The sequence below is a fragment of the Bufo bufo genome, chromosome 4 (assembly GCF_905171765.1).
Source record: "Bufo bufo chromosome 4, aBufBuf1.1, whole genome shotgun sequence".
NCBI classification, from domain to species: domain Eukaryota; kingdom Metazoa; phylum Chordata; class Amphibia; order Anura; family Bufonidae; genus Bufo; species Bufo bufo.
Genome location: NC_053392.1, coordinates 286571453 through 286590497, shown reverse-complemented (window position 1 = coordinate 286590497; position 19045 = coordinate 286571453). Strand labels below are relative to the sequence as shown.

General features: G+C 38.3%; 1 protein-coding gene across 4 annotated transcripts in view; it reads left to right on the top strand.

The window, feature by feature from the left end:
• Nucleotides 1-19045, top strand: part of COL12A1 (collagen type XII alpha 1 chain) — a 164776-nt gene that overhangs the window by 22317 nt on the left and 123414 nt on the right. For 3 of the 4 annotated variants that reach the window (XM_040428654.1, XM_040428655.1, XM_040428656.1), the window contains 11 exons: nt 436-552; nt 3624-3767; nt 5931-5990; nt 9038-9301; nt 9650-9814; nt 10325-10498; nt 11078-11368; nt 11499-12101; nt 13087-13359; nt 14630-14902; nt 15032-15304. The exons of the other annotated variant lie outside the window; for it this stretch is intronic. In XM_040428654.1, coding sequence (XP_040284588.1) covers nt 436-552; nt 3624-3767; nt 5931-5990; nt 9038-9301; nt 9650-9814; nt 10325-10498; nt 11078-11368; nt 11499-12101; nt 13087-13359; nt 14630-14902; nt 15032-15304 — 2637 coding nt within the window. The remainder of the gene's footprint in view (nt 1-435; nt 553-3623; nt 3768-5930; nt 5991-9037; nt 9302-9649; nt 9815-10324; nt 10499-11077; nt 11369-11498; nt 12102-13086; nt 13360-14629; nt 14903-15031; nt 15305-19045) is intronic. 4 annotated transcript variants of the gene reach the window in all.

The window sequence follows — 19045 nt, the reverse complement described above, 5'->3', positions numbered from 1 at the left end:
TTGTCTTCGAAAATGTATGTTCACTTCTCATTATTCCTTGTCGGTTTCCATGTTCCTTGATGTGTTTTCTAATATTCTTGACCATCCTTAATCATTCTTGAATGATTAAGCAACTCAAGATTTAAATGTCTGTGCTGTGCCTTGTAAGTTTTATTACCGTTGATGTTGGCTTGAACTGTTTCCAGCAAAAGTCTGTTGTGGTGTTGGAAACAACTGTATGCAAAGCTATTCTATGTCAGCTTTCCATGTATACTGTAGCCTATCTTAATAATCATTGTAGTAGCAGATGTTATTGCACCCTTGGTTTTGCAGGAATGCCCTGTATCTCCAAAGTACCGATGGTATCAAAGGAAGTTAATATTAAGATAACATAGGTGCAATAACATTTGCTATAGGGACCATTGACTAACATATCCTGTCAACGTTTTCTTACAGTTGGGCCTCCTACAGATCTAAATTTCGAAATAGTAAATGAGAATACTGTTCAAATGTCATGGCAAAGGCCAGCTGAGAGGATAACAGGGTACAAGATTACAATTGTTCCAACAATCGGTAAGTCACGCTCCACCTTAACATAAGGACTCTAGATATCTCCTCCACCATTTCATGATATTCATATATTGAAGCCTTAGGATGAGTAACATTGGGTTTTGGCAGTTTTGTGTCATTTATACAGTTTAGCTTTTCTAAGCCCCTGTTCTGTTAAACATACAGCTCTCAATGTTTCTTTTGCCTTATATGAGTCTGACAACCACTTACCAAATATTAGGTTGCTAGATTACAGAAGAGTTATATAATTCAGAGTTTCTAATAAACTGATTTCAAGTGGTAAAGTAGAATTGTTTGTAGAAAGCCGTCAGCATGACTAATTTAATTTATAGTCAAAAATTAAGAACTCTGTCCAGGGAGATAATATGTCTCTAAAGCACATTTATAAACCTGTGTTTTATAGTGCAAATCGTCAGTGATGGACAGAGAGTGCATGATGACATTGTATCACCAAACACTTCATATATTGGGTAACATTATCTGCAATGGGCAAAGGTAGAGAAAAAAAAGATCCAGAAGAGGACATTAACAGAAGAAAGCAAAAATGTGATACCTAAAAGAATAGATAGATCTCAATATTGACATTGAAAGTGGTTCTCGGGGAGTGATTTAAAGTGGCTGCCAGCAACCTGTCCTAGAATCTGAGCAGGACTGGTTGCCTCTACTTGCAGAGATGGCTAGTGGAGGTGGGGCCTCACTACACACTATGCTCTGGCACTGGCACTGGCACATGCTACATATTGGTGAGTTTTCCTGTCAGGCTGCTCAGCCATGATGGCATATCATAGGCAGGATCACATCATTACCATCTATTGTAGAGCAGTGTAGTGAAGCCCCATCTCTTCACCCTCCTAGGCAGCTGTACAAGTGGTGGCTACCAGCACTGCTCACTTTCTAGGAAAGGTTGCTGGCAGCCATTTGAAATCATTCCAAGAGAGCCCCTTTAATGGATAGTCCTAGTAATTATAAAACTAATTTTAGTATAATCCGATACTTGGGTACAAAACTGAGAACCATAGTAATGGACTTCTTATTGGCCCTTATCTGCTTCCCTCGCCAACCTCTTCAATCATTAATCATGTTACATGGCATCATCAACATAGAAATTAGAACTTTAGATAGATGTAACTTGAAGCTCATTGGCCCCTGGTAAAAAGCTGTAACAGGGTTCTCCAACTTGTGCAGTTTATCATGCTGGTATCTTCTTATGTATCAGGTGGCCTTTGGGCCTCCCTCTGACTGCTGTCTCTCCAGCCCTTATAGCCATGCCCCTGGCACTCCACCCTTCTGAATATGTATATATAATGTTATATTTTGTACATAATATATTGAGATACTATTAATGGTGTGCTGAGCACCTCAATGACGCATGTCCCTGGTATTGCATACATCCAATTTACTTTTGCACACAGTTACTGATGACACATTTATAATTTATTACCAACACTCTATGGTGAGAATTTATCATGAGGGTAATAGTTGAAGTCAGTTTTGCTTGAGTCTGTGCTGGAGCACTTTCAGTCAAATTTATCAAATGTCGCACATTGTTAAATTTGGATTATCTTCAAACTTCACACTTTAGTCTTGAAATGCTATTCCAGTTTTCTACACTATCCCCCTACTGAAGTGACTTTGAGACTTTTTGTGCAATTAAAAAAAAAAAACACAGTGATAAGTCTGGAGTGAAACTCACTAACATAGCTAGCCACCCCCACTTTCCCACCCACTTTTTCAAACTGGAGTGAGTAGTGTAAAAAAGCAAAAAGCTGCAAATTTTTTGTGCAAGTGACCCCAAAAAGTTGCAACCCATGGACGGAAGGGTGTGACTGTCCTGTAGTCAGTTAAAATATTCTTTAAAATTGCAAAATATGCAATAAGTGATCGTCAAATTCAAAACTGTACCATGACTATAATTAATAGTAAGATGCCATCATCCGTTAGAGAAGCACTCAATGTTTTTTTTTCTTTGCCTATATAGTGCAGGATATGCCATTATTAAGAATACCGTAGAGGCTTTTGTGTATACATTGTGTATACTGTAGCTGTTTTATCTGATTTGCAATTTGTGGGTTGCCTGCCATCTTGATTCCTTCTTCCCATCAGATATGGATCAGTGGCACACAACAGCTGTCTCCTCACACCGCAAGGTCTTCATTTATTCCTATGTGATGCAGCTTGAGTCTGTCTGCTCTGCCATTGCTCTCTCTCCTGTCAGCTTTTATATGTAGGAGGTAGGAGACCAGTATGAAGCTGCATCTCACTGGAGAGTCAGCACATACAGATAGTACAGGCAGTGTAAGGTTATATGACTGCAGCTAATCACTGTATACACTCATCTACTATATATCTGCACTGCTGGTCCTTGAGATAGGGAAGACATTATGTCTTCAACAGAATATGCAGAGGAACATAGAGGGTGGGTAGGGGCCTGAGAGCTGCCAGGAGTGATTTGATTGGGGAATCATGATATCATCCTGTAGTCCACAGGAAGTCAGCCAGAAAGGACAGATTGAGTTCCGTTTTCACATTAGAACAGCTCTTGGCTGCTGGTCAGACTTTAGGTCACATAACCAGCTTCCCATAATGAAAACGTTCAAAATGTATTGATGCAACTACGTTAGGGTGAAATAAATTACACTGCTAGAATGCTGGTGGTGATAAATAATATAAATCACACTGCTAGACTGCTACACTGCTAGATTAGACTACACTGCTAGACGACACTACTAGAATTACACTGCTAGAATACTGGTGGTGGAAAATAATCTAAATTACACTGCTGGACTAGACTACACTGCTAGAATTACACTGCTAGAATAATGGTGGTGGTAAAAAATACATATAAAAGAGTGCTTCTTTAATGCATAGGAGTCAAGATCACGCTCAGTCTCACCCTGATTCGAACATTACTTTTTAATATTCTTTTGTTTTCATTTTGTGATCAACAACCTTTCACATATGAAATACTAAACTATTTTGGAATGAGGAGATAATAAAGCAACATAGTTGCTAATATTAAACAGGCTCTGTCTTTTAATAAATGTCTTAAATTTACTTTGTTTAATGCTTACCAGATGGTCCTGCAAAAGAATTGGATCTTCCAGCTTCCGCAACCCAAACTGTGCTAACAGAACTTATAACAGATGTTGAATATGCTGTCACCATACTTTCGTATGATGAAGTGGAGGAAAGTTTACCTGTGTTTGGCCAACTTACAAGTAAGTACTCAGCTGAGTTTCATCATCGGAATGATTACAAATGTCCAACGTGACATCCACAGATGGCACTACACAATCAATATGGAATGTATTGTTTGAGCCTTGTTATGATCAATTTTATGCAATTATTGTATCCACTGTAATAAACATTAAATACATCCAACCCTCGACTATAATGGAAAAAAGTTGGTGGAGGTTACTTTGCAGCATAGTCTTGCATATGTCATATGTTTATACACGTGAGATCAGATGCAGAGTCTTTGAGGTTATATACTGTATAGGTTTTAAAGATTCTGAGGTTTTAGAGAAATTCATGGTAATAACTCACAAACATTGCCTTTCTACAACCCCTGCATGCTTGAAATGACCTGTTTTTACTTTCTTCCCCCCTTTTATAATATGCCAACTGTGTTCAGCAGATGGTATTGATGCCAAGGTTTCCTAATCATTTATTTTATTGCAATATTCTTTTGTCTTGATTAATGAACCATATAGAATGTGGTCCATATGTATAGACATACTGGCAATTTTGTATTTTTTTCAGTACATGTGTAGGCTTTAATCAGGTTTTTTATGCACTTTTAGATGTCAAAATCAGGTGTGAATCATAAGGCTCAAGAAAGCACTGTATATGGGTGCATTCACACATGGCAGATTTGCTGCTGAAAGTTTTGTGATTGTTCTGTTTGTCTAAATGGGGCTTTTAGAATAGTTACATCAAGGGAACGGATTTTCAGTCGGACAAATCTTTTTGTTCAGGAATATCCCCTAAAGAATAGATATTACTTTTGCTCTTTTCTCAAAAAGCCTGACCAAAACCTGTGGGTATACATGCAGCCTAAAAGTGGCTATACACATTCAGGACCTTTTGGTCAAACACTTGTTTTGGCCACAGTTATTCCTCCTGAGCTCCCCATAAACATGCAGGCTTGCTTTGGATGAGGTGCATGCGTTCTGAATGGGGAGAAGGGAAATACTGCCAGTCATCAACCTTCAGAATGAAAGGATCAGCATGTTGAAGTTCAACAAGTCTGATCATTTTTCCCTGATGTAGGTTGAATAAATGTCAGGCGAACATCAAATACAGATTAGATGATTGACTACTCCTGACGAAATTGGCAGATTTGTCCATTGTTAGTCTAATGTGTAATCGGTGCCTTAAGTTTTGCAAGATTTTGTAAAAGGTAACAAGAAAAATGATAGGATTGTTTGATGGGATACTGGCAGGCAAATAGGCAAAAAGGTATTAGAACTAGTGCTTGTATTTAAAGGGGGTGTCCAGGATTAGAAAACATGGCTGCTTTCTCTCAAAAAACAGCACCACCACTGTCCATGGGTTGTGTCTGGTATTGCAGCTTTCCCCACTGGAGTCAAAGGGGCAAAGCTACAATACCACAAGCAACCTGTCGACAGGAGTGGTGCTGTTTTTGGAATAAACAGCCATCATTTTCTGATCCAGGACAATCCCTCTATGGGAAATATTTTAGCTGAGAGATTAATAGAAAATAAAGTTATTTAAAATAAAAAGACAGTTATTCAGTTTGAGCGACAACACTGAATCTGCACAAGAATATGGAGACATTGTCTCCCACTATATCTGTTTTCCTCTACCTCTGAGTAGTTTACAGATATAGGGGGAATATATCATTGTAGGTGTTTTTGAGGTTAGTTGCTATGAAAGATTGGAGTTGCTATGAAAATGGCACACAGTAATAATAAATTTAGCTGATGTGCAATGTGGTTGCCCCTACTTCAGGATAGGTATGCCTGGGCATACCTCGCGTGGAACTGCAACTTTTTTGCAACTTTTTACAAAGTTGCAAATAATAAATGAGACATAAAAATGATCTGCAAAGAAAACTCAACCAAATTCTCACTCCACTTCTGAAAGTGGTGCAGAATGGCTCAGGCAGCCAACATTGGCAGTGCAACACATCGGCAGTGTGCCATCAATTGCAATATTTTTATGCCAAAAAACGAATGTAACACTTTTGATAAATGTCCCCCATAATCCCTGTGTCAAGCTCCACTCCCATCAGACCCTGCCTCAGACATAACATAAGTGTCTTATGTTGACTGGATTGTCTCTTAAAACTTCCGTTGTGTATAGATTAGACTACACGAAGTACTTATTGTTTAATCAAGACTATTTTTGTTTTTAAGTTCAAACGGGAGGCCGTGTAACGACAGAAGAAAAGAAAGTTGTAACCACTGATTTACCACGTATGTACTTCATTCAAATGCTTTGGAAAAATGGGTAATAAAGAATGGGATAAGGTCAAGGGCAATGTACATATATCTTTTTAATTGCTTTTCCCTTAGCAGTGATTGAAAAGGGGCCAGGCATTATGTGTTAGCCCTGCATTTATCTAGTGCCTGCTGACACATAGGGTAAAAAAATTGATAAGACATTAAACAAATAGACTTCCAGTGATAACCCTGCTAGTGAATAGGAAATACAAAGGTGATATCCCTATATTATTATGTAGTGCAATATACTGATTTCATCTTGTGAACTTGGATAAGTTGTGGAGACATTTTTCAAACTTATTCTGCTGCGCCAAATTCTCAATCCAACCCCTCTCTCCCAGCCCTACTGTTAAAGACATATGTGCATAGAAATTTCACGGGTTCAGGGTAATACAGCACTACATACCTGTTATATCCAGTGATGTCCCCTCTGATGTTGTTGTTCTCTTTCCTTATCTTTTCTATTTGGTCCCCTATGAGGACTCCTTTCAGCTGCATCTTGTCTCTGCAGAGTTTGGCACACAAACATCTTAGATTCCTCACCTTTCCATCACCCTCCCTCTCCTGGTGTCCCAACATTGTTATACTGCCACTACCTTTAATATTGTACCCGCTGTGTTTCCCCATGTCCATAAACACTATACTGCAGAAATAAAAGTGTCATAAAGATAGTCCTCCCCATAGCAATAGTGCTCCCAGACTCCCCTTAATAGCAATAGTGCTCCCAAAAGTACCCCCTTTCCACTGCTTCATAGTCTTCAGGCTTAGTGGCCTGCAGCCTATATGAGGCCCAATGCCACCCTTAACTGCCAACCCCTCAGAAGCAGGTTGTCAGCCGCCTGAGGTAAGATACTCATCTTGCCTCATGGCAGATGTGGCCCTGTGTCCTTCTCTGTATCCTATCTGATATTTTTTACGAATGCTTTAAAAAAGCTTTATTGTTTATTTGCACTGAGTAAAGGGTAAACCCCAATTTCATGAATTACTGAGAAACTTTGTAGCAGCAAGAGAAAATCCATATAAAAAGCAACTAGCATTCATTCCTGCTCGATATGACTGCAAGAGTCAGCAGAAGCATCACTTTAACCTTACTGTTTTGACTGTGTGAGACTGTATATTATACTGTACCGTATAGTTGACCATTAGCCAAAACAAACATACAACCACAGTATATGATGACTAAGGATGTTTTGTTTAGAATAGGGTTCCTCCACATGGAGCGTGTAAAAGTCAGTTTTTGGTAAGAATGAAACTTTCAGATGAAAACATCTCTACTCCCCTACTGCTTCATGCAGCCTTTGAGTTTTACAAAGGCGTAATAGGTCATACAAAGATTTCTGTGGGATCCTGCTCTATCTCTGTACCTCTCCAATTTAATCAAAGACATGCAATTGTTTTTATTGGATTCATATGGAATGTTATAGAAATTTTTTTTTTTAGCTTTTTCATCATATGTAGTGTTGAGCGAAGCATCTGAAGTGAAATTCAGTCCGAATTTTCGGAAAAATTTGATTCTGAATTAAGCTGAATTTCCTCGCACTTCAATTTGTGGCAACGAATAATTTTTCCTAAAATGGCGGCTGGAGTTGTCTTAGAAAGAACGGAAAAAAAAATCACTCACCTCATCCACTTGGGGACCAATCAATGGGACAATTTTTAATGGCCACTTAGACAGAAGTGCACCTATTTAACGGAAGTTAAAGAGTTTGTCTGGGCTGGACAACCGCTTTAAACCCAGTAATACACTACTGCTATATGGCCTTTTGGGTTTAAAAAAAAAAATCACTCCCCTCATCCACTTGCTCGCGCAGAGGCAGTCCGCTCCTCTCTTGAAAAGACCACTGATGATGTCACCACGTGATTATGTTGAGAGCGCGATAATGTCATCACGCTCCGCGCAGGTCCTTCGGCAGGTCTTTTTCAATCAAGAGAGGAGCGGACTGCCTCTACGCGAGCAAGTGGATGAGGTGAGGGATTTTTTTTTTTTAAACCCAAAAGGCCATATTGCAATAGTGTATTACTGGTTTTAAAGGGGTTGTCCAGCCCAGGCAACCTCTTTAACTTCCGTTAGATGGGTGCACTTCTGTCTAAGTGGCCATTAAAAATGGTCCCATTGATTGATAGGCTGAATAAGGTTTTAACATAGCAATTCGTGACAAATTAATTCATAAAGAAAGAAATTTCTTGTCAAACTTCAGCAAAGCTGCTGAATCGAGTTTTTTAAAACTTTGCTCATGTCTAATCATATGCGATATCATGGAGGTATTTCCCCCTCCATGATATAACATCTAAGCATCTAATATCAATAAATATTTTTATAATCATATAATAAATCATATAATAATAAACTCATATTTTTTATTCTGAATCATAATGAGGTCAATTATGGGTAAAACTGGGATTATCAAATGGCCCTTACTCCCAAAATGAACTACTGTCTGGCAAAAAGAGAGCAGCAAATGCAATATACATGCATATATATGCATATACATATAATGCTATGAATTTTAGGTTTATTCTTATAAAAGCACAGACTTGCATTTCTACAGTTATTACATAGATAATAGCAGATCTAAAGTAGATAAATAGCTAACAATTGTATTAGAAGGTGCTTAACGTTATAACTGCTTACCCATAGTTACAGAGTAAACCTTGACCTTGGTCAGGCATTTCATTAAAGGGATTATCCCATGATTAATCACCATATAGTAATGTACATGACAATCCCTTTCTAACAAAGCTGGAACCAGTCCTGTACCTATGCAGGACTTTCGTCTCCGCTCAAAATGGACCCCATTATAGTCTATGGGGTCTTTAGGCTCCGTTACGCTCAGTTAGGTCTCAGTTATCTAAAGAATCCGTCCTTTCCGTTCTCCTGCTCCTCAACGGAGCCGGAGAATGGAAAGGAGAAACGGTGATGTGAACGAGGCCTTAAAAAGGTAGAATATTTTTTGTGAGACAACCACTTTAAAGTTGGCCATATATGTTTTTTATGACTCTTCTATTTTATCTTATTTAAGGGTGTTCTATTAGTGCTGTTGCTGATGTAGTCTTTCTTGTGGATGGCTCTTGGAGTGTGGGAAGAGCCAACTTCAAATATATTCTTGACTTCATGACTTCCTTGGTTTCGGCATTTGACATTGGTGAAGACAAGACAAGGGTTGGCGTTGTCCAGTACAGCTCTGATACCAGGACAGAATTTAACCTGAACAAATATTTTAAGAAGAATGAGTTATTGGCTGCAATTAAGAGAATACCTTACAAAGGAGGAAATACAATGACAGGTACTGGCCACAAAGTTTCTTTGTTTAGATCCAGTAAAGGTGCAGTGTTTTAAGCGCTTCTAAATTGTTTAGAGAATGTATGTTTTACATTTTCTTTGGGGGGAACATTTTAGGTTGCAATGGTGGCCACTGGGTGAATAGTTTCTGGGACGGAGACAAACTTGGACTAACAATGTATGGAGGCCACTCTATAGCTAGCATGGCATGGTCACATGCTGTGGCCAATATCACAAGAGGGTACTGTGACTAAAACTGTATGGGAGCACACTGTAAAAGTGTTGCATGAAGAAATTTGCAGTGCCTTTCATCAGCCAATGCCTTATTAAGAATACCAACATTCAATTTCAGGTGAAGCCATAGATTACTTGATAAGAAATTCCTTTGTCCAATCCACTGGCTCCAGGAAAGGATTTCCCAGAATTGCAATTATTATTACTGATGGAAAATCCCAAGATGAAGTTGAAATTCCTGCAAAGGAGCTTCAGAATTTAGGAGTTGAAGTATTCACATTGGGTAAGGAAACACTATAATGTGAAGCATGTCTTAAACCTATATACATATCAGTTTGTCAGATTGCCATAACAATAACTTGATAATAATTGGAGGCAGAGTAAAAATGACAAATCTGCCTTTTTTTTCTGAAGACCGACTCATTTTTCATAACATTATGCAGTTTTTAAGTAATATACTGTCCAAACTTCAGTGTCAAAAACAGGGACTGCAGCTTCATATAATCTCTACTAACACTATGCACATCATCCACCCAGCTCATATATAATACTAAATGCATTGTACATCGGGGTGCATAAGAATTATAAAATGCAATATTTATAGCCATAAGGAATGCTATATAGCCTACTTCATTTCTCTCTGTTTTATTTTGCAACATAAGGTTATTGGAAAAATGGCAGAAACTAACAGTCAGAGATGGTTGGTTACGAAAAATTACTGGATCCACTGAATGACAGTAAATGTCCTAACTGGAAATAATCAGTAATTAACTTCTAATTTTCTTCCTTTTAGGAATTAAGGCAGCCGATGCAAAGGAACTGAAACAAATGGCCTCCTTACCTTCTTTAAAGCACGTTTACAGTGTTGCCAATTTTGATAACATAGGGGAAGTGCAGAATGAAATCATTGCTCAAGTTTGTTCTGGAGTTGATGAACAACTAAGTGAACTTATTAGTGGAGAAGAAGGTAGGTAAAAGTTCTGCATATTTATCACTTTTCAATTTTTATAAATGTCTAGGTAGGTGTTACAGCCGTTAAGCTTTTCCACCTCTATACAAAATAGGTGACAAATGTTAGATTGGTGGGGGGTCTGGCTTTTGGGATAAACTTTTATGGAGAGACTCACTTGGTTGTTTCCATACTTTAGTTGTGCTATTGGGAGACACAGAGGAGTATTGTACACTATTCTAGTGATCTGTGGGGTTCCAAAAGTTAATGCTGCAATGTTCATTATATATTTATTATACTATTAGTCCTGTATGTTACTGTAATATTTTAATTTATAATTAGTCAATGGAATTCACATAATAGCAACAGTGTAATTATGTTTTATTTTTCCTTATAATGTTCAAAAGCCTAGTGTATTGAATCATGCCATTAAAGCTAACAAGTAATTTCATTTGAAGAAGACATGGTTGTAGCACCCATTTTTTTTAACAAAACAGTACATTAGTATTTTGCATAGTTTCCTAGTAAACATCTGTAGGCACGAGAACATCTGTGTGGGTAATGTCCTCACCCAATAATTTCCTTTTTAAATTCTAGCTGTGGATCCTCCTTCAGACTTGATGGTCAAAGAAATATCTTCCAAATCCATGAAGATCACCTGGAGGCCTTCACCGAGCCAAATCACAGGCTACAGAGTTCAGCTTATTCCAATGTTGGCAGGAAGTAAACAACAAGCCTTGAATGTTGGCCCTCAGACTACAAGCCTAACTCTGAAGGATCTTTCCCCAGATACAGAGTACCAGATTAATATATTTGCAATGAAAGAACTCACAGCAAGTGAGCCAATCTCAACATTGGAAAAAACTCAGGCAACGAAAATAAGAGTTGGTAAGATATTGACTCAGATTGTTTATCTTCCTGTTTAAAAAAATCTCCAAACATAAATCTGTAAAAACAATATTTTTGACTTAACCTTCTCTTCAAAAGCTATAACATATGGTGATATTGTATTTCACAGAGTGTTCTGGCGGTCAGGATATAAAAGCGGATGTTGTCCTCCTTGTTGATGGCTCCTATAGTATTGGAGTTCCAAATTTTGCAAAAGTTAGAGCCTTCCTGGAAGTGCTAGTGAAAAGCTTTGATGTCTCACCCAGCAAAGTCCGGATCAGTCTTGTACAGTACAGCCGGGATCCATATACAGAATTTGCATTGAACAAGTTTGACTCAATTGAAGATATTCTTCATGCAATTAATACATTTCCATATAGAGGGGGTTCTACTAACACTGGCAAGGCTATGACTTTTGTCAGGGAAAAAGTGCTTGTTGAGAACAAGGGAGCAAGATCAGATGTCCCAAGAGTCATGATACTGATTACTGATGGAAAGTCTTCAGATGCATTTAAAGACCCAGCTTTAAAGTTGAGAAACTCAGATGTGGACATTTTTGCTGTTGGTGTTAAAGATGCAGTAAGAAGTGAACTGGAAGCAATTGCTTCCCCACCTGCCGATACCCATGTCTACACAGTAGACGATTTTGATGCTTTCCAAAGAATTTCATTTGAGCTAACCCAATCAATCTGTCTTCGCATTGAACAGGAACTGGAAACAATAAAAAGGAAATGTAAGTTTATAATGTACATATAGCAGAAAATCACAGAAATAAGATAATAATGCACTTAGTAAAGTAGATGCAAGCATTATATATGGACGAAGTCCTCACTCTGATATGATAAAATCTGAGACACTTAGCCAATATATTTTAATCAAAACACATCTGTGCCCGCCTACCAAGTGCCAAGGTGGTCTCAGGTCAGGTGGGTCCTACGCTAAACCTACCTAAGCCGTTGGGCTTCTATGTTCAGGAGCGCAGACGCCGCACATATGGTGTGCTGCTCCTAGTCACCTCCATGTGCATCAAGCAACCGATGGGAGGAGGAGCAAGCACACCTATATGTACCACCTAATCAAGGCGCTCTATTGGATAGGAAGGGCAAAAGTGCAAATAAATGCAACTCCCAAGATAAAATAGGAGCTCATTCACACTTGAAGGTGCCACTCCCTCAAGCATAAACTACATAGACAAAAAAATCATAGAAAAAACAAAGATAAAAACATCCTGCACGGTATGATATATAAATGTGCGGATGTCCCTGGCCATATTATTGAAGAAAATCACAGAAATAAGATAATAATGCACTTAGTAAAGTAGATGCAAGCATTATATATGGATGAAGTCCTCACTCTGATATGATAAAATCTGAGACACTTAGCCAATATATTTTGATCAAAATACATCTGTGCCCGCCTACCAAGCGCCAAGGTGGTCTCAGGTCAGACGGGTCCTACGCTAAACCTACCTAAGCCGTTGGGCTTCTATGTTCAGGAGCGCAGACGCCGCACATATGGTGTGCTGCTCCTAGTCACCTCCATGTGCACCAGTATTGTCCATATGTAACCAAGTGATGAAAATACTGCACTGTGTACTATTTTACCATAGAAATTTTATTTCTGCTGCTTTATTTACATGCCAGTCGCACTAAAAACAATCTGGCGCTGAATATTTCTTGCAGTTCCCATATTACCGTGCATTTTTTATGTCATTACAGCATTAACTCCTGCTCAGAATCTGGCATTCTCTGAAGTTACATCCAAGAGCTTCAGAGTAAGCTGGTCACCAGCAGCTGAAGATGTTCTATCCTACCTTGTCAAATACAAAGTGGCTGTTGGTGGAGAAGAAATCATATTGTCTGTTCCAGGCACAACCACCACCACTGTTCTTTCCAATCTCCTTCCAGAGACCACTTATGCTGTGACAGTTTTAGCAGAATATGAAGAAGGCCCGAGTCCTCCGTTGGAGGGGGAAGAAACAACTTTAGAAGGTAATTAGACATAACAGATCCAAAGAAAGTAGTGGACTTTTGAGACCCATTATTGTGTCTGAGCCCGGGACTGTCAGGAATACCTGGAGTGTCCTTTGGGGAACTAATGTTACTGAATACATTGTAATGTAGATCTTAATATTTATTACTCAGGCAAAAAGAGTATGAACTGGACGAAACATTTCTTAAGAATATTCTTATACCTGTCAGTCAAAAACTAAAATAAATTGCCATGTAGGGAATCATGGGAAGTTATTCAAGTAATGGTTCCTTTATGTGACCTTCATAAACCCTGCAACTTCTGGGCCAAAAAATTGTCTAGATATTTTAGGGCATTGTCTATTTCTGTGTATTTTAGATTAAGCAGGTGGCTAAAAATATAACAAAGCTGTGATATAATAGGTTTCTCATAAAAAGTTTTTATTTAATTTAAAATACTTGTCTTCACCAAAAGACAGCTAAAAAGAGTCTGGTGAGTCAGCAAGTGAACATTTTCTATTAAATTATTGCTGGGAGGTATCTTTATCTCTAGTATATCAGTGTTCTGCTTGTTTGTAAAAATAAATGGCAGCAATCATTATTTTTAGCATTACAGGGGTTGTGCCACTATTATAAATGTGTCCTGCCCAACAGATATGGCTGTTATTTCACTTTCCTTAAATACCAACATTTATCAGAACTAATATTCAGTTGCTGTAGGTCACGTCTTTCATTGGAGCCTTGTAATTTAGGACTTAGGAATTGTCATTGGTAAGAACAAAGGGTGGGGTTAGTGTCACATGATCTACTGATGTCAGGACACATCTCACTACTCTAAGGCATGATAGGAGGGCAGACACATGACAAACCAAGAAGTAGGAATCAAGCATGGGGGATAAGAGAAAACTGCAAATGAGGTACATTTGGGGGGGGGGGAAAAATCAGAGGAAGAATGGAAGTTAGAATACTTCATGATAATAAACTTTAGAGTGAAAAGTAGTTTATGGTACAACAACTTTAAGTTATGAGATACTTGATGAAACAACTATCTATTAATGTAAATATCTCCTATTATGGAATGTGTTACAATTTTGCCCTGACACAGTTTAAAAGGCATCTACTTACAATGATGGGTGCAGTCAACTAAACAGATGTTTCAGTAGTCCAACCAATGGCATAGTTTAATATTATGATGATGATGAATGGTTTTCTAAGCTGTGTATCACTGATTTGATCACTGTTTAGGACTAAGTTTGGTAGTAAATTTCATTTTTTCACTTTAACTTTGTAGTGAAAGGAGCCCCTCGAAACCTTAGAGTAAGTGATGAGACCATTGATAGCTTTAAGGTGGGCTGGTTACCAGGTCCTGGAAATGTCTTGAGGTACAGGATTGGATATCGTCCTGTTTCTGGGGGAGAACGAAAAGAAGTAACAGTCCCAGGAAATGAAAGAGCAGTGACACTACAAAATCTCTTGTCAGACACAAAGTACCATGTATCTGTCACACCCGAATATCGCTCAGGTCCAGGGAAGCCTTTACTAGGAAATGGAGCTACTGAGGAAGGTAAAATACTTGTTTTGTGCTACTTTTCAAAAACTGTTTGTTGAATTGTATAGTATAAATACTCTAAATTATATATTTTAATAATTTCTTGTTAATTTTTCAAATTGTTTTTCCCCCCCTTGCATACAGTATTAGGAGAGCCAAGAAATCTGAAAGTTTATGATGCTACGACATCTAGCTTGAGGTTGTCCTGGGATGCAGCACCTGGCAAAGTTTTGCAGTACCTTGTGACATACACACCAGCTGCAGGAGGGGAACCCAAAGAGGTTACTCTAGGAGGAACTGTAACTAATACAATGTTAAGAGAACTGGATGCTGGTACAACATATTCCCTCTCCGTAAATGCTTTATATGGGTCAGGAGCTGGCTCTGCTCTCAATGGTGAAGGGATTACTCTTGATGGTAAGAACCACAGTATTTATTTTTTTAGCTTTTAGCTTCTTTCTGGCTGTCATAGCTTTATGACATTTGGAAAGACACCATTGTGGAGAGAACATTACTTATTATTGCTTTGTCTCCTGTGTAGCTTTTGATATCAAAAGAATTTTGTGTATACTTGTTTACAGATGGTCATAAAAAAAGCTGTAACTGGCTACGCTTATTTTTGTAACCCACCTTCACTGTATATACTTGATTTTTATCCTCAAACAGATTTTGGAATCTGTATAAAAAGTTTCTTCAGCACCATAGTGGTGCAGTTTTGGTGAATGTTTTATAAAATCACTTATATAACCATTAGTGTGATAGAAGCAGGGTTAGACATGAATTGAAGCGGGTTGAAATAGAAGGACATGTGGTCTTCTTATGTAGGGATCCATTTATTTTACAAGCTTTACTATGACTATACTTAGAAATTCTTGAGGGAAGCCACTCAACTGTTTATTTGTATTGCACTTTCTTTTTCAAAGTGAACTTCCTGAGGAAGACTGAAACGCCATGTAACCTGAAGCCAAATACATTATCTTTGCATTACCCTTGACTACAATAATAAAACCTTCAAGTAGTCAGGTTGTTAAATTGGCAAAAAAAAGCTACTTTTTACTTTTAGCTAAATTAGTCTAATTTAGATGAATTATCATAATATGCAATTGTTTTTAAATGAGTATATACTGTTTTCCCCTCTGCAGGTTTGTCTAATTGTTAGTTTTCCCTGAGTTCAGCTCCAGAGAGTCTCCCATCCATAACATACAGGGAAGATGAGACATACATAGTATACAGAGAAGATGAGATCCTGGCCCCTTATCTTTCTGTAGCACACAGAAGCAGAAGCAGTGTAGATGTGAATCCAACACTAGGATGAGACAGTAACGCTTACTGAATCAATCAGCATCTTCTGTCAGTGTCTCTTCCTCTCACATTTCAGTTGGTCCCTCCTCTTCATTGACTTCTACTGGGGACAGCTGTATTCCGATACCTCAGTGAAGCTCGGCTCTTCCACTAGCAAGATGTATTTTACCAGTAAATTTAAAGTGAATGATTGATGCGTGAGGCAGGGGAGGAGAAGAAGGGGCTGATAAGTGGAGAAAGATACATTTTTCTCTAATAACATACATGACAAAGTTTCTTATTATTGACTTATGCAAAATTTGTTTAATTGACAGTACCCGTTTAAGCCACCTCAAAAATGAACATGCCATTATGGTATCGGACGATAACTCAGCCTTCAAAAGTTTTTTAGGTTCTCATTGCAATGGGAGCAGTTCAATAATACCTTTATATTGAGGACTGGTTAGTAACATACTGTAGTTCTCCAATAAAACCTTTAATATGTCTCCTAAGCAGAAATCTGCTTTAATCCATTTGAATTAACAACGCTGTCTCAAATAACTGCTTTGCCTTTATTTGAACAGAGTCCTAAGCCAGTTATCATGCAGCACGTTTGGTCTTTGCAGGGAAGTCATGCATTGAAAGTCACTTAAGAGCACTTTGGTATAGCAAACATTTACATTATAGGCAATGGCTGATGATTTAACCAGAAGACACAGATTTAGCTGACAATGCTTTATTTCCAGGCACTGTTAACTGAGGGGAAAATGAACCTGATATGTTGGAGGTGGACAGTCATTTTCTTTTTAATCATTTGGACACAAAGTGTCATATTTTCTACCTTTTGTGGTAGCTGGCATACAATTAGCTTTTCAATACACAGCGCTAATGAAAATTGCAGATGGCTTTCTCTGTTTGTCCAATACTTTAATGGCGACGTTATTACCAAACCTCGTCACAACCCCAAAAAAACGTAATGGAAAATACAGAAGAAGAACTGGGAATTCAATAATCTGTGGCTGTTTTTAAATGCTACTGTTTTAGCAATCGAGTTTCCCAAGAGTGAGGAGGTGGTTAGAAGAATCTTGGCACAAGTTCATTTTTTACAACCCTGGGGCATAAATTTAAAACGCAAACACAGACTACACTAGTTGTTAATATATTAAATCAGTCTTGATGTTGATTGCTGATGTGAAAATGGAGGTGAACTGCTTTCTCTTTTTCCATTGCTGTAGGCAAATTGAGAGTAACAAAATAAATGTTAATTATCTTATATCTTAGAACAGTAGACAAGAGCCAAGCCCTTGATATGGCAAAGAAAAAAATACTCTCTCCATATCATGCACGAAAATAAAATGCTTTGCATTCAATACTATGGGGGGAATGTATCCTTCCTCCTATACCTTTTTTTTGGTGTCAGAAAGATAAAAAAAAAACCTACCATGCCAGTGTCTGAGGGTGTGGTGAGAGCAGGGTGTGGGGCCATTGGAGTTACTGGACTTGGCACATTCATGAAATGGAGTAAATAATGACTGTAATCTATGGCAGCCCTGACCGGCTGTAGATTTCAGACTATACCTAATGACTTCAGTCTTCTTTTTTTTTGTAAAGATACTTGTACTTACTGTAGCGGGTTCATGTATTTTTAGTGGAGTGTGTAATGGCAGACTCGTTCAGACTTCGCGGGATAATAATACAGGCCGTGCAAGTTAATCATCACTTGAGTGAAGTCACAGCACATAAGGAATAACACAAAACATCAAATAAACACCTGCCCATCTGGGCACTAACTATACAGATCACTTATGCTGTCAGCATATGAGGGGTATCAGGCTTTGCACAGCCACACGGTCAGACAGCCACTATACTCTGACACTGACTGAGACGCAGAGGGTTCTATTTATTCCCCAGTAATGATCTCAGCAAACAACCCTCAGAAAGTGTGGAGAAAGTGTTTTACTGGATTGGGGGAGGAAATGGCATATCCCACTACTATTTTACATTAAACAGGAAACGCTCTCATAAATGTAACCCCTATTTAAAAAGTTGGATTTTCTAATCTTGAGGTGATCAGCTGTTATTGTTAGGGTAGAGTACAGGCAGCCACACAAGCAAATGGTCGTCAATGAAATGCATAGATTCACCATGTCCCTCAGAGTTGGAGCCCCATAGTGGGGTGTTGTGAGTGGAGGACCACAACTACAACTCTATAAAATTCATATGCCTTAACAGACAGGAACATAAGCAGATTTTACAGGGCCCATAACAAAACTTTGGGTGGGTTCCAGGGAGTTGCATGACAAATTACAATTTTGATGGAGGAAATTTTTAAGTTGTGCCTTACCAATTTTACCTGACTTCTATGTCGGAAAAATTGGAACAGGTGCTTTTGTAGAATATGGAACTCCTTCTAAACACTATATTGATCAGTGTATTTATACCACATTCATACACTGATAAATAGCAACTGTAAAAACCTTTATGCCCCTTAGTGGAAGCTGTCTGAAAACCCTGTGGATCTATGTCAGAAAGGGGAAGGGAAGGGGAGCAGGGGGAACTGCTGAAGGGTGTAGTGTATGAGGAGAAGTGTGCTTGAGCTCTGCAGGTTGGGCCTGGGCTCTTTTGAACGAAACTAACACCCCTCTGGGCACAGTAATGCCTCATTAGAATATGGATTAACGTGGATTTTCTGAAGGTATAAAAAGAGCTGCAACGAAAGAAAAACACAAAAAATGTTTGAAGTGCTGTAATACTTTTGGTTTAATATTGATTAGCCAGGTGACGTTTAATATTGATTAGCCAGGTGACGTATTCCCTTTAATCTGCAAAAATTTATGAATTATAGCTGAAACTGCACCATTAGCAAAAAACAACATA